The sequence below is a fragment of the Heterodontus francisci genome, chromosome 12, assembly GCF_036365525.1.
Source record: "Heterodontus francisci isolate sHetFra1 chromosome 12, sHetFra1.hap1, whole genome shotgun sequence".
Lineage (NCBI taxonomy): Eukaryota > Metazoa > Chordata > Chondrichthyes > Heterodontiformes > Heterodontidae > Heterodontus > Heterodontus francisci.
In genome coordinates, this window is record NC_090382.1 from 86600920 (window position 1) to 86628365 (window position 27446).

At 44.0% G+C, this 27446-nt stretch overlaps 1 protein-coding gene across 13 annotated transcripts in view; it reads right to left on the bottom strand.

Moving 5' to 3' along the window:
- The window catches only part of LOC137375975 (uncharacterized), a 169098-nt gene that overhangs the window by 115966 nt on the left and 25686 nt on the right, over window positions 1-27446 (bottom strand). For 8 of the 13 annotated variants that reach the window (XM_068043797.1, XM_068043800.1, XM_068043793.1 and 5 more), the window contains exons 2-3: window positions 23901-23936; window positions 4863-4972 (exon numbers count right to left, since the gene is read on the bottom strand). In XM_068043797.1, coding sequence (XP_067899898.1) covers window positions 4863-4972; window positions 23901-23910 — 120 coding nt within the window. In that variant the 5' untranslated portion in view covers window positions 23911-23936. Of the gene's footprint in view, window positions 1-4862; window positions 4973-23900; window positions 23937-25744; window positions 25824-27260; window positions 27380-27446 lie in introns of those variants that run through there. The other 5 variants (XM_068043795.1, XM_068043794.1, XM_068043802.1 and 2 more) reach the window with 5 other exon arrangements.

Genomic DNA, 27446 nt, shown 5'->3' on the forward strand with positions numbered 1-27446 from the left:
AGTTCATGTTTGATTACAACCTATGTTTAACATTTTAGGGCCAAAGTTATGCTGTAACTGCTGGCTAAGCCCATCAGAAACCTCAGCTGTTGACCCCACTAAAGTATTAGGAGTGAGGAAAAGAAGCCTCAGCCAAAACAATTCACGACTTTATGATCATCCTGGAGGGCAAAGATGCTACTTTCCTTTAAGATCCACTACCTCCTTAAATCTGTATCCCTTGCTTCCTCTGTACTCAACTATTACACTAATTGTGAGAAGCTCATAGATTTCTTTGTCATTGTCATGAAGACTCCACCTGCCAAGAATGAGGCATATTAATTTCATCATATGAACATTAATTTTAAACTGCTGGAATGAAGAAATAACTTGTTCAAAGAGATCAGCAGTGGCTGGAAAACATTTGCATACTAAGAGACAGTGCCTGGAGACAATAGAACGACTCCCTGATCCAATTCACCCAAATGGATTTTGATCACCAGACATTGAACATGTAAGAAAGCCAGCATTCTAGGATGTCTGCTAGAGTGTGCAAGGAGTTTGTTAAAACAGCTAGTCACATGACTAACCTGCTGGCCCAGGTTTTGTTTGAACTGCTCACAGCATAGTTTGGGTCTGATTGCAACTGAACTTGGAAGAAGAAAGCCAATCTCTTGGCTAGCTCTCTCTCTCTTTCATGAATTTCTAGATCACAGAATAATACAGTGCAGAAGAGGCCCTTCGGCCCATCGAGTCTGCACCGATGCAATAAAGACACCTGACCTGTCTACCTCATCCGATTTGCCAGCACTTGGCCCATAGCCTTGAATGTTATGATGTGCAAAGTGCTCATCCAGGTACTTTTTAAAGGATGTGAGGCAACCCGCCTCTACCACCCTCCCAGGCAGGGCATTCCAGACCGTCACCACCCACTGGGTAAAAAAGTTCTTCCTCAAATCCCCCTTAAACCTCCTGCCCCTCACCTTAAACTTGTGACCCCTCGTAACTGACCCTTCAACTAAGGGGAACAGCTGCTCCCTATCCACCCTGCCCATGCCCCTCATAATCTTGTACACCTCGATCAGGTCACCCCTCACTCTTCTCTGCTCCAGCGAAAACAACCCAAGCCTATCCAACCTCTCTTTCATAGCTTAAATGTTCCATCCCAGGCAACATCCTGGTGAATCGCCTCTGCACCCCCTCCAGTGCAATCACATCCTTCCTATAATGTGGCGACCAGAATTGCACACAGTACTCCAGCTGTGGCCTTACCAAAGTTCTGTACAACTCCAACATGACCTCCCTGTTTTTGTAGTCTATGCCTCGATTGATAAAGGCAAGTGTCCCATATGCCTTTTTCACCACCTCATTAACCTGCCCTTCTGCCTTCAGAGATCTATGGACAAACACGCCAAGGTCCCTTTGTTCCTCGGAACTTCCCAGTGTCAGGTCATTCATTGAATACTTCCGTGTGACATTACTCCTTCCAAAGTGTATCACCTCACACTTTTTAGCGTTAAATTCCATCTGCCACTTTTCTGCCCATTTGACCATCCCGATTATATCTTCCTGTGACCTAAGACACTCCACCTCACTGTTAACCACTTGGCCAATATTTGTGTCATCCGCGAACTTACTGATCCTACCCCCCACATAGTCATCTATGTCGTTTATATAAATGAGAAACAGTAAGGGACCCAGCACAGATCCCTGTGGTACGCCACTGGACACTGACATCCAGTCACTAAAACAGCCGTCTGTCATCACTCTCTGTCTCCTACAGCTAAGCCAATTTTGAATCCACCTTATCAAGTTACCCTATATCCCATGTGCATTTGCTTTCTTGATAAGTCTCCCATGTGGGACCTTGTCAAAGGCTTTGCTGAAATCCATGTAAACTACATCAACTGCACTACCCTCATCTGCACACCTGGTCACATGCTCAAAAAATTTAATCAAATTTGTTAGGCATGACCTCCCTCTGACAAAGCCATGCTGACTATTCCTAATCAAATTTTGCCTCTCCAAGTGGAGATAGATTCTCTCCTTCAGAATTTTCTCCAATAGTTTCCCTACCACTGACGTGAGACTCACTGGTCTATAGTTCCCTGGCTTATCTCTACAACCTTTCTTAAACAGTGGGACCACATTAGCTGTTCTCAAGTCCTCTGGCACCTTCCCCGTGGCCAGAGAGGAATTAAAAATTAGGGTCAGAGCCCCTGCAATCTCCACCTGCGCCTCCCACAGCATCCTGGGACACAAATCGTCCAGACCTGGAGATTTATCCACTTTTAAGCCTTCCAAAACCTCCAATACCTTGTCACTCCCTATGACAATTTGCTAAAGAACCTCACAGTCTCTCTCTCACAGTTCCATATCTACATCCTCATTCTCTTGGATGTGAAGTATTTGTTCAACACCCTACCAATGTCCTCTAGCTCCACCCACAAATTTCCCCCTTCGTCCCTAATGGGTCCTACTCTTTCCCTGGTTATCCTCTTCCCATTGATATACTTATAGAATATCTTGGGATTTTCTTTACTTTTACCAGCCAGAGCTTTCTCATATCCCCTCTTTGCTCTCCTAATTGCTTTCTTAAGCTCCATCCTACACTTTCTGTACTCCACTAATGCTTCCATTGATTTGCTCTCCTTGTATTTGCTAAAAGCCTCTCTTTTCCTTCTCATCGTACCCTGAACGTTTCTGGTCATCCATGGTTCTCTGGGCTTGTTGCTCTACTGAAGACAGTTAAACCTCAAGAGAAAGACTCCTATATTGAAACAAGTCTGAAAGTGTCCACTGGGCTCCAACGAAACCGCAAGATAACTGCAAGCAAAGACTCTTCATCGAGCTCTAGGGATGGTAAATAAATCCAAACTATTGCTTCAAACTTTTCCCTTTTATTCTTTCTACTTTTCTGTCTCTATCTGTGTGTGTGTTTATTGCATATGCATGCTAGCGTGATTGCGTCATGGATTTGTAGTCGTTTTAACCGAATTACAGTTTTAAGGTCAATAAACTTCCACCTTTCTTGTTTAAATCTAAGAAAACCTGTCTGGTTGATTTCTTTGCCTGACAATTGGACAGCAGTGAACAAGGGGGCAGCTAAAAACACAGGGTTTAAAGAATTAAACCCTGTTATGGTCAAACCAGGCAAAGGCTGAGAGGGAACCTCTCGACCCCTTTTTCACCTGGTCGTTAACAGAAATCAAGATAAAGACCATCATTCCGCTGCCTCCATTGCTTTCTCCCTTTCCCCAAAAAGCCAAATCCTCTGTCTTCACGTTGCCCTGAACCACAATTTTTGTAGTTTGTTCCCCATTGGCCCCTTCCCTGTCCAAGTTAATTTTAGCTATGAGAACCATCTCCTTCTCCCTTGATCTCATTCCCACTAAACTCCTGACCATCCATTTTCCTTTATTGAACCTCATTGCAAATGGATTCCTCTCCTCAGGCACTGTCCTCTCCTTTTGCAACCAATATTGTCACGCTTTCCTTTAATAAAAACACACAATCCCTCAGTCCTCACTAAATAGCAGCCCATCTTCAACCTCCCTTGAACATATTGTTGCTCCATGTCCACATCCCCGGTAACTCACTGTAAGATTCCCTCCAATCCAGCTACCATTCCTGCCAAAAAACAAAACACCCTTCAGCAAGTTCACAAATGACATTCTCATCCATTAGTTCTATCCTTGCTGTACTACATTGTCTGCTAAAGTCTGAAAATTAAATTTCTTGTTGCAGTATATATCTCTTTATATTTCTGGAAACTTCTCCAATCCCCCTGAATTCTCTGTTTCTCTGACTTTGACCTCCTGTGCTCTTTGCTCTTTGACCACTTTGCTCTCCCGAGATCCCACTTCAAAGAATTTCCTCCTGAAACTTCTCCACCTCACCACTTCTTTCCCCTCCTTCTGAATCATCTCTTTGATCAAACTTACGGCCACTGTTCTAATTTCTATTTCTTTGGCTTGGTTCTTGTTTTCCCATACCTCTCTGAAGTGCCTTGAGATATTTTTCTCTGTTAAAGGTGCTATATAAATCCACGTTATTAATGTAAAGGAATGCTACCTGTGCGGTCAACAGTGGAGCTGCTAGCCAACTAAAGCATAGTTAGCTCCAGCTGAGCAGCTTCCTGCAGAGACATGGGATACTAACATTCATCTGAAATAGCACGTTCCTTTGAAACTCTTCCCACTGCTATTTTAGAAGAACCATTAATCCATTTAAAATGAATGGTTTAATGTCTCCCCTAAAATAAAGGAGACTATCAAAGGAATCATTCATATGCTAGCATCCCCCAGTGCAATTTAAGAGCCTGTATTTTTCACATCTTTTATTATTCATTCATGGGATGTGAGCATTGCTAGCAAAGCCAGCATTTAAGGCCCATCCCTAATTGCGCTCGGGAAGGTAGTGGTGAGTTACTAGCTTGAATACAACTGAGTGGCTTTCTCAGAGGGCAGATAAGATTCAGTCACATTGCTGTGGGTCTGGAGTCACAGATAGGCCAGACCAGTTAAGAGCAGCAGATTTCCTTCGCTAGACCAGATGGGTTTTTACAACAATCCAATAGTTTCATGGTCACCATTAATGATACTTGCATTTGTTTATTCCAGATTTCTAAATTTAATTTCCCCAGCTGCCATAGTGGGATTTGAACTGACTTCTCTGGACCATTAGTGCAGGCCTACTGGATTAAAGTAACATAACCACTATTAAAGTCAAGTAACAACAATGCTATAATATTCCTTAGAATGAACAAGCACTTTACATTGAAAGTAATATTTTTTCCTACGATAAATATTTCAAGCAATACTGTCTGGTCTATATAATTATAAGAACAATTTCTTTGATAACCAGAGGTTTTTAGACTTTACCTGCACTGGTGGTTTTGTGCCAGATGTAAGGAATTTTGGTCTCACACTACGGAAACCCTTTGCCGCCAGACTGTTTTGGGGTTTTCCTTCTGGCAAGCATGGATTCCAAACTACAAGAAAAAATGAAAAGAAAAAAATGGATGTGAGTACACAGGTTAGCAAATGGAAAGACTTACTTCCTTCACATTTTGTGTCTGAACTGATAAAAAAAATCAGGACCAGCATAAATTGACCAGTGTGCACCTGATTGCAGTATGCTATAGGAAGAATTTTGGGATGTGGCATCCTGCCAGAAATGTGGCAGCTGCCAAATTGGAAGCTGATGACTTACAACTGTTAGGCTGCCTGTTTGAAAAGATGTTAGGCCCTTGAGTACGCTAATCTTCAGCCTAATACCTGTTTTAAGCCTTTGCTCCTTATATCAGCAAAAACCTGGTAGAGCTCCTCAGTTTATCTGGGCCTTGTGTGGCCTAAACAAGAGCCCTCAAAGACATTGCTGATGAAAAGGTACTTTTTAAAAAAACTTTCCTTAATATATAGCCAGGAGAAGCATGAGTACCCCACAGCAGTGCTTGCTGCCCCTTACCCAGCCCCCTGACCCTTGATCTCAATAATGCCTGGCGTCTATGATTGCCAAATCTGATCTCTGTGATCGCTGGACTGGACCCACATACCTGAGGGCCACTGTGGCATTAGCAGCAGCCCAAACTTGCGCTCATCCTCTCCAGGGTGGGTGGGAAGGGCTCTTTTCACTTCACCGGCCCCATTGAAATGAGGCCCGAGGCCCAATATTGGATGAGCCTCGGGCCTCATCATTCAGATGAAGGGAATTACAACCTACGCAATCCCCCCTCACGCCCACAGATGGGAGCATCCGAATTGCTCGGCCAATATGTCCCAATGGAAGGGTTTGTAAGAAAAGTAGCTTGAAAGGTTATTACAGCACGGCGCATTGCAAGGGAGGCCGGCAGCCCTCACTGTGTCACCAATGAGAGCGCTGCTGAGGACCATGCTGCAAAAGCAGCAGGGAAGCAATGGAGACACCATCAATGGCAATGGTTGCCACTACATTGGTCCCATGACAGTCAGATACATCCATCTCCAGGAAATCCTTGCCACACAATGGCAAGGCAGTAAGATTGGAAGACAGCAGTCTTTGAGTTCTGACGCAGCTCCAACCTGCCACTGTAAAGCCGCCTCCTCTTAGTAGCTGGGGTGCTGGCACAGTGGGGTGGGGAAGGGGTTGGCCTGTGCAATGCTGACAAAATTACGGTGTGATATGAATGTTCCTAATAATTAGTCACTCAAAACCTTAATTAGCATCTAGCCACAAAGCACGAGTTGCCAGGATCGGACCCAGCCTCCCCCTGGGAAAAGTGGCCGGAGGCAGGAACTTATTGGCAAACCAGCTCGAGGACTTTTTTCAGAATTTGCTTGCCCCCTTGCCTCCATACCCACTTCCAAGGGCCTAGGAAAATTCAGCCCTGGTGTCTGCAAAGCGATGTGCATGTAGTCAAAGGCACCCTGCACCTTAGATGAGCCTGGAATCCTAACAAAGGATTTGTTATATATTGTTATACTATCTGTAAAGTGCTAGGAACTAATTAGCTTGGGACTAGATGTTATGTGTAAGTGTTCCAATGGGACCACATTCACGGCTGCACTGATGTGATATGTAACACAAAACCAGTCTTAACAGTCCTACAGCAGGCAGCATGGTGGCTGAACAAATAAGTGAAAAACACAAGCCTTTCCAAGTTTAAAGTTGATTATTTCCAACATCTAGGAACCAGAAACAACAAGAAGACGTAACATGATGGCAGCGTGTGTCTGTGTCTAAACCTAGAATATTTTAAAAGAATTAGATTGGGAAAATTGACCCAAATTAGTGCCAGAAAGAGAGAAAGAAAAACTGAGTAACTCGTGCAAAAACAAAAAACTAAATATCAACTGGGACAGGAATGAATGCACAGCTACAGCCCATAATGAATTGGGAAGCTGATGATGTCTTGGAGCCATTTGAGAAGTTTAAACAAAAGTGCAGATTGACATTCAGTAGTTTCTTAAAAGGCACTAGTGAAGAGGAGAGGGTCAGTTATATCCTTCTGTGGGCTGGAGATATAGGATTACATTTATTTAACAGCTGGGACCTAAGCGAAGAGGACAGCAGAAACCCAGAGAAAATGTTTGAAAGGTTCAGCACCGATCTCCAGCCAAAATCAAATCATCAGATATACCAATATGAATTTCAATTCCTCGGACAGGAACTAGGTGAGCCTATTGACAAGATTGAAAAATGCGGCCAGAAAATGTAAATTTAAGAACACAGATGAAAGGCTGATAGATCAGCTCATTTGGGGTTCTGCACATTCTGAAGTACAGAAAGCTCTAATCGGAAAGGACAAGCTCACAAAATCACAGGCTATAGACACTGCCAGAACACATGAAGCCACGAGCAGACAGATAAAGGCACTGACTACCCAAATGGCTAGCCTTCAGTTAAGCCAAGAGAAAGGGTTGATACAGTGAAACAACAACAAAAGAATGTGCACCAGACAGAGAAAGATGTGCAGGAGCTGTGGACAACCACATGAATTGACAGACAGAAGGAAATGTCCCGCGTATGGATCAATCTACAGAGCTTGCGGAAAGACCAATCACTGGGAAAAGATGTGCAGATCAAGGCAAGACGGTGGTAAACGAGTCACCAGAGCCAGAGTAACAGGGCGAATGAGTAGTGAAAGAAACCAAAACATCCATACCCTGGAGGATGATGATGGGTTTGAGAACGTGACAGACATAAGAACGATACAATTGCACGGAATGTCTGGAATGTGACAGTTCCCACAGAAAAGAAATTCACACAACCATTCAGATCAGGAAGAGGGTGAGAAAAAGCCCACAACGATAAATCTGATGGTAAAGGTTGACACTGGAGCGCAGAGTAACTTCATCCCACTCCGACTATACCAGAAGATCTTTCCTGACAATTTGGAGGAAAATGGTTATCTAAGGAAAGGCGCTGTGAAACCAAGCAACGTCATGCTAACAGCATACAGGGGAACTGAGATTTGATAGCTAGGAACAACCCAAATCAGAGGGACACACAAAGGAAAAGATGTTAACTGTATGTTCTATGTCACTGGAACAGATGGTCCAGCTATCCTGGGGTTGGGCAGTTGTGAAGAGCTGCAGATTATCTCAGTAAACCATGAGGTGAAGGAGGCGACACTGAGGGTTGAAGACAGTACGCCCATTGAAAAGCACCCTCCGATCAGAAGGTAAGAAGATCTGGTACAAATGTACCCAGAGTGTTTTGATGAGGCGGTTGGATGCTTTGAAGATTTTGAGTATCACATCACTATTGACCCAGCGATGAAACCAGTGATTCATCCCCCACGTAAAGTACCAACAGAATTAAAAGGAAAGTTTGAAAGAGAGCTCTAAGAAATGGAAGAAAAGAAGGTGTCATGCTAGGCCCCTACTTGCCAAGAATGAGGCACATTAATTTTGGCATGAACATTGATTTTAAACTGTTACTGGAGTTAGGAAAGGACTTGCTAAACAGATCAGCCATGGCTGGAAAAGACATGTGCATATTAACAGACAGTGTTTGGAAGGACAAAGCATTCCCTGACACATATAACCCACAATGGACTTTTGATCACCAGACATTGCAGGTGGGGGAGCTCACATTCCAGGCTGACTGCTATGATGGCTGAATACACAAACGGAAATGGTCAAATCAGCTAGTCACATGATTAACCTGCTGGGCAACCTGAGTTTTTTGAATATGTACAAACAGTTTGGGTAGAAAGCTGTTTGCTCCTGGACTGAGAAGATGTCACCTGTCTGCTCCCATCTCTTTCTCACAAGCCTCCAAATCCATTGAAGACACATGAACCCCAAGACAGAAAAGTCTCCTACAGCGAACAACGTTTAAGAAGAATACTGGGCCCCAATGAAAAGCAAAATCTACCTGCAATCAATGACTCTACAGTGAGCTCGAAGAACCATAACAACTCTTCAGATATTGCCTCAAACCTTTCCACTTTATTTTTCTTCTGCTATTTTCTGTCTCTATTTGCATGTGTGTATCGCATATGTATGCTAGTGTGGGGCGCGGTGTGTGTCCGTAGGCATTAATCGATTTAGAGTTTAAGATTAATAAATTTCAACTTTTCTTCTTTAAACCTAAGAAAGCCTGTTTGTGCTGATTTCTTTGCCTTTATAATTGGAAAGCGGTGAACAAGGATTCACCAAGGGGGAGCTAAAAACAGTGTGTTTAAAATTAAATTCTGTTACGGTAAGACCAGGTGAAGGCTGAAAGGGAACCCTAGACCTCTTTCTCACCTGATCGTAACAAAGGTGATCAGTCGAGTCACAGAGCCTACAGATTGGGTAAATTCTATCATGGTGAGAGAGAAGCCAAATGGATGGCTAAGTATTTGCCTGGATTGCAAAGATCTTAACCAAGCAATAAAGAGGGATCACTACCCTCTTCCAACATTGGAAGAAATCACACCAGCACTGGCAGGGGCAAAAGTTTTCAGCAAACTTGATGCCAGAAATGGCTACTGGAATGTGAAGCCAGACACAGAATCTTCATTGTTGACAACATTCAACACATCCTTTGGACAGTACAAATTCTTGTGTCTACTTTTTGGCCTCAAAGTGAGCCAGGATGTGTTCCAACAGAAAGTAGACGAGGCATACAGGGGATGCAAAGGAGCAGTCGGCATAGCTGATGATATACAGATATATGGTGTAGATGGAAAAGATCATGACAACCATCTACATGAAGCCATGGAGAGAACTAGGAAAGCTGGGATTAAGCTAAACGCAGACAAATGCATTGTGAAAGTGACAGAATGCCGGTTCTGCTGAATAGCGTACACACCTGACGGAGTCAAGCTGAGTCCTGAAAGAATCTCAGCCATCTCTGGGATGGAAGCCCCATGAGATAAGAGGGAGTTGAGAAGTTTCCTTGGTTTGATACATGAGTTCTTTTATTCTGCACATGTTGGAACACACAGAAAACCTGCGGGAGCTGATGAAAGAAGATGATGGGTACCAGTGGTCAGAGTCACATGACAGGACTTTTAACAAACTCAAAAGGGTAGTATGCAAGGAGGCAAGTCTGTCATAATATGACAGAAAGAAACTTGTTACTCTGCAAGTAGATGTTTCCATAAAAGGACTGGGAGCAGCTCTGGTACAAGATGGAAAGCCAAAAGTATTTTCATCCAAAGTTCTAACATCAGCCGAGACAAGATATGTCAACATGGAAAGAGAGTTTTTGGCAGTTGTGTATGGATGTGAGAAGTTCCACACATATCTCTATGGGAGAAAGTTCAGAGTGGAGAGTGATCATCATCCACTGGAGCAAATCTACAAGAAAGATCTATGTAAAGCACCAGCAAGACTGCAGGGGTAACTCTTGAGGGTTCAGAATTACGATTTCACTCTGCAATATAAGCCAGGAAGAGACATGGTGCTGGCAGACTCCCTATCTCGGTTGTCACCACAGGAGAAACACAAGATAGAAGATCTAGGTGTAAAGATTCATCACCTAGTGCATGTAACACCACCGAAATTTAGTCAAATTAGAGATGAGACCAGCAAAGATGAGGATTTACAGATGCTATTTCAACAAGTGATCCAGGGATGGCCTGATAGGGTACAGCACGCACAGCCAGCAATACAGCAGTACTGGTCTATCAGAGATGACATCTCACTAGAAGATGATGTTCTGCTGGCTGGATCCAGAATAATCATACCCAAAACAATGCAGGAAGAACTTCTCCAAAAGATACACTAAGGCCACATGGGAATGGAGAAGTGTAAGCTCAGAGCCAAATCAGCTGTGTACTGGATAGGCGTATACAAAGATATCAACAATATGGTGTCTACATGCAATGTATGCCAGAAGTACAGAAACACACAGCAAAAAGAGATGATAGCTACTGAAGTACCACCCAGACTATGGCATACTGTAGGAGTCGACTTATTCACACATAATCAAGAATGGTATCTCATAGTTGCAGACGACTACTCAAAGTTCCTACTTATCCGGAAAGTGAAAGACTTGAGAGCCACAACAACCATCTTAGCAGTACAAGTTCTGTTCACCGAGCAAGGGATTCCTGAAAGGTGACAATGGCACCCAATTTACATCCAGAAAATTTAAGGAATTTGCTGACCAGTATGGGTTCAACACCATCACCTCATCACCACACTACCCACGGGGTCATGGGTTTATAGAAAGACACGTCCAGACAGTCAAAAGAACACTTGTGAAATGCCAAGAGATGAAAGAAGACCCAAACCTGGCCTTATTGTCACTCTGATCCACACCTCTCAAGGCCGACATGAAATCACCTGCAGAGCTGTTGAATGGAAGAAAATATAAGACTACTCTGCCAAGCAAAATACATCCTGCAAGTGACCAGGAGGAAGTGAGACAACAACTCACTGAAGCATGGGTAAGAGGAGAGCAACACTCCAACAGGTATGCTAAATCCCTACCCGAGCTGTTGAAAGGACTAACTGTACACGTACAGGATCCAATCATGAAAACCTGGAGCCGAGCAAAAGTTGTTGGTGAAGCTGAGACGCCAAGGTCATATATCATTGAGACCGAAACCAGTAACCAAATGAGAAAGAACAGAATCCATATTCGACCTACACCCAAGCTGGAACACGAGAAAAAAGCATCAACAATGCCGGGAACATCACAATCCAGCAAGACAACATTAACAACGTCTTCAGCAAGTGACACAATATCACTTGTACAGCGAGCCGACCCACCACTGAGAGCAACAAATGCCAAATGTACAAGATGGAGACACAACCCAAGCGATGCCGTGAATAATATTTTTTAGAAAAAAAAAACACGCTCTAAAAGACTCTAAAAAGGGGGTTCAGAATATTTACAAAAGTCAGTTGATCTTGTTTAGTTATATTGACAGTTATATTAATATAGGGGCATTATGTTTTAAAGAAAGAGGGATGTTATATATTGTTATACTATCTGTAAACTGCTAGGAACTAGTTGTTATGTGTAAGTGTTCCAGTGGTACCACAATCATGGCTGCACTGGAGAGTGATGTGATATGTAACACAAAACCAGTCTTACCAGTCCTACAGCAGGCAGCAAGGTGGCTGAACAAATAAGTGAAAAGCTCAAGCCTTTCCAAGTTTAAAGTGTGATTATTTCCAACATTCGTCAACCAGAAACAACAAGAAGGCATAACAGGACCATCAACTGCATACAATTCAGGTGTTTGCTGAATGAGTTTTCACTTGCGCAAGATGAAGAGAATGTTTTAGCTGGAACGTTGAGCTCCAAAATGGCATCGCAGGCAACAAATAAGTGTTGTACACTGATTAACGTTATAATATGCCTACGCTACTTACTTTCAACTGACATTCACAAAGCACGCACTAACGCCTTCACTAATACAGCATTTGGCATGATTCGCTGTGCAAGCATGGGCATTTACCACAGATACCATTTTGGAGCTCCAAGTGTGCTTAAAGGGCTGGATTTTATGCAGGAGGTGAGGTTCCTGGCGCCAGGCTGAAAAGGCCGGGGGATCCCTGCCTCTGCAGTTTTTCTGACCCCAATGCAATCCTCCGGTCTTTTGGGGTCAAAGTAGAAGGAGGTGGGATCCCCGTATCTTTAAACACTTAATAGGGATGGGTATGCCACCCCCAAGAGCTGCCAGCCAATCACAGGGCCGGCAACTCAACAGTATCGGAAGTACCACCGGGAGCAGTGGCCACTGCCGGTACTGCAAGAGGCCTGCAGTGGCAAAGATGGAGGAGACTCCAGGATGCAGGTAAGTGGGGTCAGTATCACCGGAGATGGTCCGAAGGCCCCAGCGAGAGGGGTGGGCGTTCAGTCCAGAGGGAGGGGTGTCCCGGGGTTACAGTGGTTCCCAAGTGGGGTCCTCCGTGGGCTTCAAATTGCCCATGGAGGTACCCACCCCCAAGCCCACAGGGAAGGCACCTCGTTTTTCAAGGCATCCTCCCCGCACAGCGGAGGTTCCACCACCAATGGTAAGATTCCAGAGGCGGTAGAAAGAGACCCATAATTGGCTGCCTATTGACCACTTAAGGGCCTCAGCTGGCCTCTGGGTGGGAAGGCTGGCTTCGGCCTATCTCGCCCCTGGGAGAATCGGGTCTGGCAATCCTGGCATCTGGTTCTTTGCTGGCCGCTGCTGCTCCGATTCTCCGGCTATCCACGCACCCCGCACCTCCACCCCCAGCCCCTGCCATGGAACCAGATATTGGGCTGGGTATAAAATCCGGCCCATAGCGTGCAAAAATAATGGGCACAACCGACGCCAATTTCCCATCCCAAAAGTAAAAATTGATCAGGGGCTCAGAAGTAGATGAAAGGTCTGTGACAGCTGTTTCCAATTAAAGGTTGCTATTTGATGAACTCAAACTTGCCAAGGTTGTCAGTATGGATGGATCATGCTGTCTGAAGACATAAGAACTACTTAAGAGTTTTCCCCAGGAAGGCTATTTTTATCGAATCTGTTGTCTTGATATTGTCAATTTAAGGGTGAAAAGAAAGATTTTTTTAAAGCCTCGAGCATGCAGCCTGGTCTTCATCAACTAATTTAAAATGCATCTGTTACGGTCTGCGACATATCTGGTCAGACTCAATGACACCTTAAAATGAATCTATGTGATGGAATAAACCAGTTTGGTTGCTCAAATAATGAAATGGGTGAAAAAAGCAGTTTTACTTTGTGAAATTAACTGTGTATAAAATATTACCTTTTTGATATCCAAAAGAGATTTTCAGAACTCAGAAGCTTTCATTAAATTTGGAAAGTTTCAGAAGACTTAGAAAAAGATGCTCATCTAAAATGGAGAGTGATGAGTGAAAGTTGGAAGATTAAGAAAGGTTAAGTGTACAAGCTGATAGAAACAAGTTGTTATGATCCTGTAGTTTTTTTTTCTGGGAAGAATGCGATGTGCCTTTATGGCTGGAAAAGAGCTGTACTGCTTTAAGGCAGCAAGCTCTAAACACTGAGTCAAAGAATGCATTCTTGTTATAAAAGCAAAATACTGTGGATGCTGGAAATCTGAAATAAAAACAAGAAATGCTGGAAATACTCAGCAGGTCTGGCAGCATCTGTGGAGAGAGAAGCAGAGTTAACGTTTCAGGTCAGTGAAAGTTGGAAGATTTAAGAAAGATTAAGTGTCCAAGCTGATAGAAACAAGTTGTTATGATCCTGTAGTTCTTTTTTCCTGGGAAGAATGCAATGTGCCTTTATGGCTGGAAAAGAGCCGTACTGCAGGTCAGCTGTTCTGAAGAAGGGTCACTGACCTGAAATGTTAACTCTGCTTCTCTCTCCACAGATACTGAGTACTTCCAGCATTTTTTGTTTTTAATGCATTCTTGTTGCCTTGGATACAGCCATTCGGAGACTGCGATTCAAAGGGTGCAATCTCGTTGCCTTGGATACAGCCACTCGGACTGAACATCGGGAGATACATTGGTTACAATTTAATTTTGAACTGGCTTCTGGTGCAAACAGACTATTCTAACAGGGGACACAGACGGACAGCTGTGTGTCAGCCCATTTAAACTGAAGGAAGAGAATTTAATCTGCTTATTTATTATTCTCTCTCAAAATACTAAAAAGTCAGGCCAAAACAGCAGTCTCTGATAATTTAAACTGAAGGAAGGGAAGTTAGACTGTGACAATTGTTTATCCCTCGAAAATTCTAAAGCCAGATTAATTCTATTGGAAGTGGTTACGAGTTGTTGATCTACTGTAGTCATTGCTGGAAGAAAGAGGAGTTTGAAACTTCAGGTGTTGGACTGTTCTTCTTTCCTCATCGGACCCTGGAAGATTGCGCGTGGACTTTAATCAGAGGATTGTTCATTGGGAAGTGTAAATTTGCAAGGACTCTAATTTTTTCTATTTTAAATGTTGTTTAAATCTTCGTAGTGTTTAAGAATTTAATTTTTCTAATTAAACAGTTAATTTGTTGATTTAAAGACACCTGGTTTGGTTAGCCTCATTCAGGGGTTAATTGATGGTACAATTTGGCTGGGTCTTTCAACTTGGAAAGTTTAAAATGATATGTTAGGCGATCTGTGGAGGGATGAAATTGAATTAACAGTGTGTTTCTCCCACCACAATTAGAATTGTATATTTTGATGGGAGCTTTGTCAGGAGTGGCCGGTCTTAACAAACTGCTTTCTGTGGTAGCGAATTCCACAGGCTCACCACTCTCTGGGCGAAGATATTTCTCCTCATCTCAGTCCTGAAAGGTTTTCCCCGTATCCTTAGACTATGACCCCTGGTTCTGGACTCCCCCACCATCAGGAATGTCCTTCCTGCATCTACCCTGTCAAGTCCTGTGAGAATTTTATAGATTTCTATGAGATCCCTCCTCACTCTTCTGAACGCCAGTGAATATAATCCTAACCGACTCAATCTCTCCTCATATGCCAGTCCCATCATCCCAGGAATCAGTCTGGTAAACCTTTGCTGCACTCCCTCTATAGCAAAAACATCCTTCCTCAGATAAGGAGACCAAAACTGCACACAATATTCCATCTGCAGGGCAGATGCAGGTAAGATGTTACCCCTGGTTGGGGAGTCTAGAACCAGGGGACACAATTTCAAAAAAGGGGGAAGCCACTTATGACAGAGATGAGGAGAAATTTCTTTACTCAGAGGGTTGTGAATCTTTGGAATTCTCTACCCCAGAGGGCAGTGTAAGCTCAGTCATTGAGTATGTTTAAAGTGGAGATTGACAGATTTCTAAATACCAGGATAGAATGGGGAAATGGGACTGATTGAATTGCTCTACAGACAGCCAGCATGGACTTGATGGGCTGACTGGCCTCCTACTGTGCCATAATGACATTGACTTTATGACTGTAACAGTTAAGGTCGGTGTACAAGTATGACTTACCACATTTAGGTTTACAGTCTGTACTCAGTGGATATGAGGATAGTGTGGGAAAAAGGCATTGAAGTGGATGATCAGACATGATTTTCTTGAATGGCAGGGCAGGCTTGATGGGCTGAATGGCCTACTTCTGCTTCTATGTTCCTATAGACTCAGAACAGAGTAATTTAAATTGATGACTTGAAGTTTGGAAGGCACAGAGATAAATGTTGCTTTCCTTGTAGTCTCCAGCCTCACTCTCAAGGGAACATTTTTTCCCTCGCCTTTTATGCTCCCCCACCAAGCATCTTGAGGCCCCATTGGCTCTGTTCTCATCATAAATTCATTACACTGGCTGATTCGCCTGATTCAAGGGATTTCATGTTCAAGCTTATGTTAATTGATATGTGCAGAAAATTGGGTGCAATTTCACCTGGGCCAGATAGTGGCAGTGTGAGCTCTGGAGGGAACTCCGGCCCATATGTGCAGGGTAAGTTAAGCTAAGGTGAGTAATTGTCAATCAAAAAAAGACTATAGTGACTAGAGAGACAAGGCAGTACACTGTTAGAATTAGAATTAGAACATTACAGCGCAGTACAGGCCCTTCGGCCCTCGATGTTGCGCCGACCATCTGACCTACACTATTCCATTTTCATCCATATGTCTATCCAATGACCACTTAAATGCCCTTAAAGTTGGCGAGTCTACTACTGTTGCAGGCAGGGCGTTCCACGCCCCTACTACTCTCTGCGTAAAGAAACTACCTCTGACATCTGTCCTATATCTTTCACCCCTCAACTTAAAGCTATGTCCCCTCGTGTTTGCCATCATCATCCGAGGAAAAAGACTCTCACTATCCACCCTATCTAACCCTCTGATTATCTTGTATGTCTGTATTAAGTCACCTCTCCTCCTCCTTCTCTCTAACGAAAACAACCCCAAGTCCCTCAGCCTTTCCTCGTAAGACCTTCCCTCCATACCAGGCAACATCCCAGTAAATCTCCTCTGCACCCTTTCCAAAGCTTCCACATCCTTCCTATAATGCGGTGACCAGAACTGCACGCAATACTCAAGGTGCGGCCTCACCAGAGTTTTGTACAGCTGCATCATGACCTCGTGGCTCCGAAACTCGATCCCCCTACTAATAAAAGCTAACACACCATATGCCTTCTTAACAGCCCTATTAACCTGGGTAGCAACTTTCAGGGATTTATGTACCTGGACACCAAGATCTCTCTGCTCATCTACACTACCAAGAATCTTCCCATTAGCCCAGTACTCTGCATTGCTGTTACTCCTTCCAAAGTGAATCACCTCACACTTCTCTGCATTAAACTCCATTTGCCATCTCTCAGCCCAGCTCTGCAGCCTATCTATGTCCCTCTGTACCCTACAACACCCTTCGACACTATCCACAACTCCACCGACCTTCGTGTCATCCGCAAATTTACTAACCCACCCTTCTACACCCTCATCCAGGTCATTTATAAAAATGACAAACAGCAGTGGCCCCAAAACAGAACCTTGCGGTACACCACTAGTAACTAAACTCCAGGATGAACATTTGCCATCAACCACCACCCTCTGTCTTCTTTCAGCTAGCCAACTTCTGATCCAAAGCTCTAAATCACCTTCAACCCCATACTTCCGTATTTTCTGCAATAGCCTACCGTGGGGAACCTTATCAAACGCCTTACTGAAATCCATATACACCACATCCACGGCTTTACCCTCATCCACCTGTTTGGTCACCTTCTCGAAAAACTCAATAAGGTTTGTGAGGCACGACCTACCTTTCACAAAACCGTGCTGACTATCGCAAATGAACTTATTCTTTTCAAGATGATTATAAATCCTATCTCTTATAACCTTTTCCAACATTTTACCCACAACCGAAGTAAGGCTCACAGGTCTATAATTACCAGGGCTGTCTCTACTCCCCTTCTTGAACAAGGGGACAACATTTGCTATCCTCCAGTCTTCCGGCACTACTCCTGTCGACAATGACGACATAAAGATCAACAACAACGGCTCTGCAATCTCCTCCCTGGCTTCCCAGAGAATCCTAGGATAAATCCCATCTGGCCCAGGGGACTTATCTATTTTCACTCTTTCCAAAATTGCTAACACCTCCTCCTTGTGAATCTCAATCCCATCTAGCCTAGTAGGTTGTATCTCAGTAATCTCCTCGACAACATTTTCTTTCTCTACTGTAAATACTGACGAAAAATATTCATTTAACGCTTCCCCTATCTCCTCTGATTCCGCACACAACTTCCCACTACTATCCTTGATTGGCCCTGTTCTAACTCTTATCATTCTTTTATTCCTGATATACCTATAGAAAGCCTTAGGGTTTTCTTTGATCCTATCCGCCAATGACTTCTCGTGTCCTCTCCTTGCTCTTCTTAGCCCTCCCTTTAGATCCTTCCTGGCTAGCTTGTAACTCTCAAGCGCCCTAACTGAGCCTTCACGTCTCATCCTAACATAAGCCGCCCTCTTCCTCTTGACAAGCGCTTCAACTTCTTGAGTAAACCACGGCTCCCTCGCTCGACAACTTCCTCCCTGCCTGACAGGTACATACTTATCAAGGACACGCATTAGCTGCTCCTTGAATAAGCTCCACATTTCGTTTGTGCCCATCCCCTGCAGTTTCCTTCCCCATCCTACACATCCTAAATCTTGCCTAATCGCGTCATAATTTCCTTTCCCCCAGCTATAATTCTTGCCCTGCGGTATATACCTGTCCCTGCCCATTGCTAAGGTAAACCTAACCGAATTGTGATCACTATCGCCAAAGTGCTCACCTACATCTAAATCGAACACCTGGCCGGGTTCATTACCCAGTACCAAATCCAATGTGGCATCGCCCCTGGTTGGCCTGTCCACATACTGTGTCAGAAAACCCTCCTGCACACACTGGACAAAAACAGACCCATCTAAAGTACTCGAACTATAGTATTTCCAGTCAATATTTGGAAAGTTAAAGTCCCCCATAACCACTACCCTGTTACTCTCGCTCCTGTCGAGAATCATCTTCGCTATCCTTTCCTCTACATCTCTGGAACTATTCGGAGGTCTATAGAAAACTCCCAACAGGGTGACCTCTCCTCTCCTGTTTCTAACCTCGGCCCATACTACCTCAGTAGACGAGTCCTCAAACGTCCTTTCTGCCGCTGTAATACTTTCCTTGATTAACAATGCCACACCCCCCCCTCTTTTACCCTCTTCTCTGTTCTTACTGAAACATCTAAATCCCGGAACCTGCAACATCCATTCCTGCCCCTGCTCTACCCATGTCTCTGAAATGGCCACAACATCAGGATCCCAGGTACCAACCCATGCTGCAAGCTCACCCACCTTATTCCGGATGCTCCTGGCGTTGAAGTAGACAACCTAATTACGTGTATAAGTCGTGCATTCAAAGCCATCAGCAACACTGAGTACAAACTGTAAACCTAACTGTGGTAAATCATAGTTGCACACTGACCTTAACTGTGACAGTAACTAAGTCATAGTGATTATGGGGCTGACATAAGATCAGGGGGCAGGTTGTTTAACCTTGCCCGTCTAAGAGCGAAGACCAAAGTACGTAAAGTCCTCATCAGGGAACTCCTCTTTGCTGACGATGCTGCTTTAACATCCCACACTGAAGAGTGTCTGCAGAGTCTCATCGACAGGTTTGCGGCTGCCTGTAACGATTTTGGCCTAACCATCAACCTCAAGAAAACGAACATCATGGGACAGGACGTCAGAAATGCTCCATCCATCAATATTGGCGACCACGCTCTGGAAGTGGTTCAAGAGTTCACCTACCTAGGCTCAACTATCACCAGTAACCTGTCTCTCAATGCAGAAATCAACAAACGCATGGGAAAGGCTTCCACTGCTACGTCCAGACTGGCCAAGAGAGTGTGGGAAAATGGCGCACTGACACGGAACACAAAAGTCCGAGTGTATCAAGCCTGTGTCCTCAGTACCTTGCTCTATGGCAGTGAGGCCTGGACAACGTATGTCAGCCAAGAGCGACGTCTCAATTCATTCCATCTTCGCTGCCTCCGGAGAATCCTTGGCATCAGGTGGCAGGACCGCATCTCCAACACAGAAGTCCTCGAGGTGGCCAACATCCCCAGCTTATACACACTACTGAGTCAGCGGCGCTTGAGATGGCTTGGTCATGTGAGCCGCATGGAAGATGGCAGGATCCCCAAAGGCACATTGTACAGCGAGCTCGCCACTGGTATCAGACCTACTGGCCGTCCATGTCTCCGCTTTAAAGATGTCTGCAAACGCGACATGAAGTCCTGTGACATTGGTCACAAGTCGTGGGAGTCAGTTGCCAGCGATCGCCAGAGCTGGTGGGCAGCTATAAAGGCAGGGCTAAAGTGTGGCGAGTCGAAGAGACTTAGCAGTTGGCAGGAAAAAAGACAGAAGTGCAAGGGGAGAGCCAACTGTGTAACAGCCCCGACAAACAATTTTTTCTGCAGCACCTGTGGAAGAGTCTGTCACTCTAATATTGGCCTTTATAGCCACTCCAGGCGCTGCTCCACAAACCACTGACCACCTCCAGGCGCTTACCCATTGTCTCTCGAGTCAAGGAGGCCAAAGAAGAAGAAGGCCAGTCGGCTCATCGAGTCCATGCTGGCTCTCTGTAGAGCAATTCAGTCAGTCCCATTTCCCCATTCTATCCTGGTAGCCCTGCAAGTTTATTTCCCTCAAGTTCCCATCCAATTTCCTTCCGAAATCACTGATTGTCCCTGCTTCCACCTCCCTCGTAGGCAATGAATACCAGATCATTACCACTTGCTGCGTAAAAAGATTTCTTCCACACATTCCCCCTGTAGCTCCTTCCTACCTTATATCTCTGTCCCCTAGTCCTTGCACCAAGAGGTAATGGGAACAGCTTTTCTTTGTCTACCTTATCTAAATCTGTCAGAATGTTATATACCTCTTTCAAATCTCCCCTCAATTTCCTTTGCTCTAAGGAGAACAATCCCAGCTTCTCCAGCCTAACCTTGTAGCTAAATTCCCTCATCCTTGGAACCATTCTGGTAAATCTCCTCTGCACCCTCTCAAGGACCTTCATTTCCTTCCTACGCATGGTGACCAAAACTGGACCCAATACTCTAGGTGTGACCTGCTGGAATTTTATAAAGGTTCAACATAACTTCCCTACTTTTGTACTCAACACCTCTATTTATGAAGCCCATGATCTCATACACTTTGGCAACTACTCTCTTAATATGTCTTGCCACTTTCAAAGATCTATGCACATGAATCTCCAGGTCCCTCTGTCTCTGTCACTCTTTAGAACTGTGCCATTAAGCATATACTGGCTCTCCTTATACCTTCTTCCAAAATGCATCACCTCACTCTTGTCTGTACTAAATTTCATCTGCCGCTTGTCTGCCCATTCTGCTAACCTATTCATGTCTTGTTGTAGTGGATAGGTATCATCCCCACTGTTTGCCACACCTCCAAGTTTGGTATCATCGGCAAATTTTGAAATGTTATTCTATATTCCAATATCCAAGTCATTTAAATATATCAAAATAAAAACAGTGGTCCTAGCACTGAACCTTTGGGAATACCGTGGATCCCATGGACTCTTACCTTCTTGACCAATCCCTGATCAGAAGCCTTACTGAAGTCCATGGAGACTACATCAACTGCTTTACCCTCATCTACACACCTAGTCACCTCCTCGAAAAATTCAATCAAGTTAGTCAAACACGATCTCCCCCTGACAAAGCCATGCTGACTAATCTTGATTAATTCCTGCCTCTCCAGGTGGAGATTAATCCTGTCCCTCAGAATTTTTTACAATAGTTTCCCTTCCACTGATGTTGGACTCACTGGCCTGTAATTACCTGATTTATCCCTACTACCCTTTTGAATAATGGTACCACATTTGCTGTCCTCCAGCCCCCTGGCACTTCTCCTGTGGTCAGAGAGGATTTGAAAATTTGTGTCAGAGCCCCTGCAATTTCCTCCTTTGCCTCACATAGCAGTCTGGAATACATCTCATCTGGGCCTGGGGATTTATCCACTTTTAAGCCCACCAAAACTGCTCATACCTCCTCCCTTTCAATGCTAATTTGTTCAAGTATATCACAATCCTCCTCCCTGATCTCTACACCTACATTGTCCTTCTCCAAAGTGAACACAGATGAAAAGTAATCATTTTAAACCTTACCTACATCCTCCGGCACCACACCCAGATTGCCATTTTGGTCCTTAATGGGCCCTACTCTTTCCCTGGTTATCCTCCTTAATATACTTATAAAACGCCTCAGGATTTTCCTTTATCTTGCCCAGCAGTGTTTTTCATGCCCCATCTTCACTCTCCTAATTAATTTTTTAGTGCCCCCCTAAACTTTCTATAGTCCTCTCGGGACTCTGCTGTTTTCAGCCCTTTGAATCTGCCATAAGCCTCCTTTTTTTCCTTATCCAATCCTCTATATCCCTTTACCTCCAGGGTTCCCTGGACTTATTGTTCCTACCCTTCACCTTTACGGTGACTTTGGGTCAGTTGCTTCTGCAGCAGTGGCTTTCACATTGGTCCTGAGGTGGGTTGGGGGTGGGGGGCGGTGGAGAAAGACATAGCTTGGCAGGGGGCAATTGGGAAGGGGAGTGTGCAGAAACTGGCAATGGACTTCTGGACTGCCTTGGTGACAGGACGAGCACTCCTGTCCCTCTTTGCTTCACCTTCAAGTAAGTTTTCTTTTGAAAAAAATTCACCTTTTAGGTGGTGGCCTCCAATCGTCATTTTAAGGACCACCGGTTAGGCCACATGTGCAACTGGTTATCCTGAATGCAGCAGGCACTGCCTGTTTCATGCAGTGGGCCTATTTTAACGTGTAAATCGAGGTGCTACGATCTCGATTAGGATAGAACTGGCTGGAGCGTGGACTGTAGAAACAGGATAACATTGTGAGAACAGGAAAATATTAATACAGCAGGATAACCCTGAGGGAGCAGGATAAGACTACAAAAGCAGGATAACACTACGAGAGCGGGAGAGCACTACTAGAGCGGGACAGCACTGTAAGATTATCATGGATTGATTTGCATACAAATAATCCTTTTGGTCATTTAAGCAGTATTTGTTTTATTGCATTTACTAATATGATGACCTACATGATTTTAGAAGTGCAGCTGCTTGAGGGACCTTTTTAGAATATAAGCCAAATGTCTGGACAAATATGATTAAAAACACATTGCCCAGACACATTGGTCATTTTTTTAGAGATGTGCTGAGGATCAAAGATTGATTTAAACTTCTGAACTGCATAAACAGCTGTCATTGCTTATGATGAACTGCTAAGTTGAGCTGGTAAATGTCACTATGAGTGACTGATAGGCTAGACAGCTAAAACCACAAGGCCAAAAGGGGCCAAAAAACAGGATAACCAGGCAAGGTATGTCATAGGGATTAGGGAAATGTGAAAAGCGTATGTGCAGAGAGGCACAACAGAACAGCAGAAAGAATGATTGGAATTATCAGGTCATGTGGTAAAGAAACAGGATTATAAGGAAGGGTGACGAAAGATGCAGAGATAGAAATAACGGAATGAGTTCCATAGCTTAAGCAAATGCTGACTGAAGCCTAACGCTTGCCTTGCTATCAAAACAGTAGAGGATAGAAGAGAAGTGAACAAAAGAGAACAATGCACTCCACCACCCAGTGTCCTTACAGGTAATATATGATGTGTTTGGCACTGTAAAGTGCTGCCTACACACTGTAAAATGTTGATCTCTACTGTGTGACAATAAAATAAATTTGCCACAACTTTTGGTTGTAATGAAATTAATCTTACAACACTGAGAGAGCAGGATAACAGTGATGGAACAGGATAACGGTGATGGAGCAGGGCAACACCGAGAGAGCAGGGCAACACCGAGAGAGCAGGGCAACACCGAGAGAGCAGGGCAACACCGAGAGAGCAGGTAAGACCGAGAGAGCAGGTAAGACCGAGAGAGCAGGCTAACGCCAAGAGAGCAGGCTAACGCCGAGAGAGCAGGTAACACCGAGAGAGCAGGCTAACACCGAGAGAGCAGGTTAAGACCTAGAGAGCAGGGTAACAGTGTAATAGTTATAAAACAAACCTGACTTCATCTTGTCACTTCAAGGTTCAGCTTCACCTGTAATCAGTAGGATTTTACAAAATAAAATTTATGCTCATTCTCATAAATGTTTGCATGCACGCAACAACTTAAAAAATATCAGGCTCACCCAAACCCTCCCCAACTGCCTTTTAATATCAGTGTCTGTTTTGTTGTTCTTAGCAGACAGGTATCTGTTAAAGAAATAACTTGTATCTATTCAATGCATTTCCCAACCTCAGGGCATCCCAAAGCATTTTACATCCAAATAAGTACTTTTGAAATGTTGAACTGTTGTAATATAGGGAAAGACGACAGCAATCAGATAAATGACCAGATTATCTATTTTTGATGGTGTTGCTAGAAGGATAAGAATTGGCCAGCAGAGCAGGAGAACTCCCCTGGTCTTCTTCGGAAGGTGCTATGGGATCTATTATGTTCACCTGAGAAGCCAGACGAAATCTCAGTTTAACACCTTATCCAAAATACGCATCCTGGCATTGCAGCACTCCTACAGCACTGCACAAGGAGAGAAAGATACCACTGAGTCAAGGCTAACACCTAAATACAGTTGATAGTGTCAGGAATAGATGCGAACCCCCTGTAAAATAGGTTGTGCATTCGAGTACTAATGTCAACTGCCATTTTAGCCATCATGTTTAAGTTTGCATTTCTGTGTTCCAATTGTCAAAATGGAGGAGAGAGGTCAGGTGGGACAGAACTTAAACAGAGTCTAGCTTTAGGACCCAGGAGATCCCTATCCAACCTGCCTGGACTCAAAACTGTAACTGTTTATGAGTACAGCCTGTCTTTCATTACACAGCTGCCGTGTGCTACAATTTTCCCTGAGACCTCTCTGCAAGAAGTAGAACTGCTTGAAGCTGCATAGACGTCTCTCTAAGGCCTTGTCAGTTCCTCTACTGAACAGACACAAAATGCCAGGCACTGTGTAATGCGTCAGTTATTGGTTAAATAACAACAGCCTAAACTCCACTTACTGATTAACTGCTCTTACTGCACCCTGATATTTTTGGCAGTAACATTATGCACTGAAGGTTACAAACGATTTAACCTCTCTTTTTATTAAAGAAAAACAACACTGAAAGACCAAAGCAAAACAGGAATATTGTAGCAGGGCCCTGCCAGTGCTGTTTACACAAAGCAGGAGTTGTTTTAAATGGGTTTTGCTGAGGTTTTAAGTGAGGCACGATAATGCTTTATTAATTTGGTCATGCAAGAGGCTGAATTTCCTGAAATGTAGCACAGTACAGAAGCAGCAATGTTGTACTCTCAATGCAGTTTTTCCATCCTATGGTTTTATTTTAAAATTCTCCGTGGGTGGAATAAAATACATAAGTGTAGAGGTAAACGTAAGTACTTTCCTACAGCTCAAGTCACTATAGAATATGGGTCACAAGTCTTCATTAATTTTTAAATGCAAAATTCACACGTGATTTGAGCTGACTCTTTGTGGGTCACAAATACATGTCGAGAAGCCATAACAGTAAATGAAAACAGAAAATTCTGGAAACACTCAGCAAGTCAGGCACAGTTTCAGTGGAGAGTGACAAATCAAAGTTTCACTCATTGCTCTTCATTAGAAGGGCTTGTGATGAAGGACAATGCATGAAACATTGAGCTGGATTTTACCAGCCCCCCGACATCGGGAGTCGTGGCGGGGCGGGGTGCCCAGATATGCCATGGGCCTCCAGCTATGGGCCTCCACGCTGGGTAAGCCCCACCCCATATTACTGGCGACGAGGCCTTGTGGCGGCCCTCCTGCTGCTCGGCAACGGGAACCTAATTAAAATATTTATATAAATGATAATTAATGAATAATTACTTACCTCGTCACGACGGGCATGCCGCTCCGATATTCCAGCCAGTTGCTGGAACTCCTGCGCCTCTCCGTTCAGAGATCCAAGGTGGAACACTGGTGGGGAGGAAGGAGGAGTGAAGTTTTCAGGGGGTGGGGGGTGCAAAAACTAACGCGATTGGTTGAGGGGATGGTAGAAAGGGGTTGAAGGTTAAAGGTTCTCAACCTTGGGGGGGGGGGGGGGAAGGCCAGGATCACATGATTAGTTTTTTTGGGGAGAGAGGGCATTTAATAAATTGATTAGTCATGGGGTGGGTGGGAGAGGGTATTGGAACTTTGAAAAATGTTTAACCTTCATTTTTAAAATGCTGTACCTTTAAAAATGTAAATGCTTTGGAAGGGTCTGAAGCCCTTTAAAATGGCACCGGCACCTGGGCCGTGGCACTGGATGCTGTTGCTGGGGATGGAGCGCCTGCCCCCTCTACATCATCGGGGCGCGCATTCCGGCCCCTCCATGTAAATATCACAGCGGCTCAGTGGCGCACATCTCGCGCATGTGCCGCGCCATTTTTAAGCTCGGCACCGTTCTGGAAAAGTTCAGCCCATTGACTTGGCAACTCTGATTAGACATATTTCTGGAGGTTTCAACAAATAATCTCCTGCCTGCAAACTCCCTGCTTAGTCAAACAGCCTATTTTCCCCAATTTCAATAATTAGAAATGGAAAAAAAACCAAATTTTTTAAAATGTCACTATTATTTTTCTCCTGTGTTGGTGGCAGCAGTGCCCAGGAGACTAATGCTGAATTTGTGGAGATGCCAGAATAACCCTTGGAAGGATTGGCAACACTAAAACCATGGGAGGAGACGGGTTTTAGGAAATAGTGGGATTAAGGGGATGGCCATGAATTTGTGAATCAAAGACGCAGACCAGTTTGCTTTTTTTTCTCCAAGCTGATAGAGAAATCTTCTTTAAACACAAAGTTAATTCTGTTAAGTCGCTACATGTGCTCAGCCACCACCAAACCGCACGATAATGAACTTTTACAGAATTTAAAACGTTAGATTGTTGTCTATAATTCAAGCCAGTGAGGGTCTGGAATCCACATCTCCAGATTCACTCAGCGGCCATAATCAGGTACTACAATGAGTGCTGCTGTTTTAGAATGCACTTCTGCATGAAAAGGTTGAAGTTGAGGAAAATAAAGAAAAGACAAAGAGTTTCGATAAAGAAATAATGAAAATGTAAAACTCATTAGAGGAAAAAATACAATTTAATTGCTTTAGCTTTAGTGCTTTGTTTATAATTATCTGGATAAATTCGCAAATTATCTCAGTAACTTTTGTAGACCGATGACTCACAAAAATCATTTACAACCCCTTGTAAATACATTGCACAACCGCGGAAATTAGTCTCAAAACTGTTGATGTTCAGAATTTGCTTTTGCCTTTTCGGTTTTTGCTGTTAAGTTAAATCCCAATTCACCTTCCCAGTAACAGTGTTCCAATCGAAAGGAAACAGAGAGAAGTGTAACTTTTTTGTGCTTACCAATATTTGATTTAGGTCCAAAAAACACCGCAGGGTTTAATTTGGTGTTCACCAATGTTTGGTTCCGAGGAGGCTACTACACCTCCCTTTCCTAACACCGAATTCCACGACTAAATCATAGCTGGTATAGAGTCATTTAATGTTCTTGAAAGCCATTTGCAATCATGTGGCGTGAAGTCAATGAAA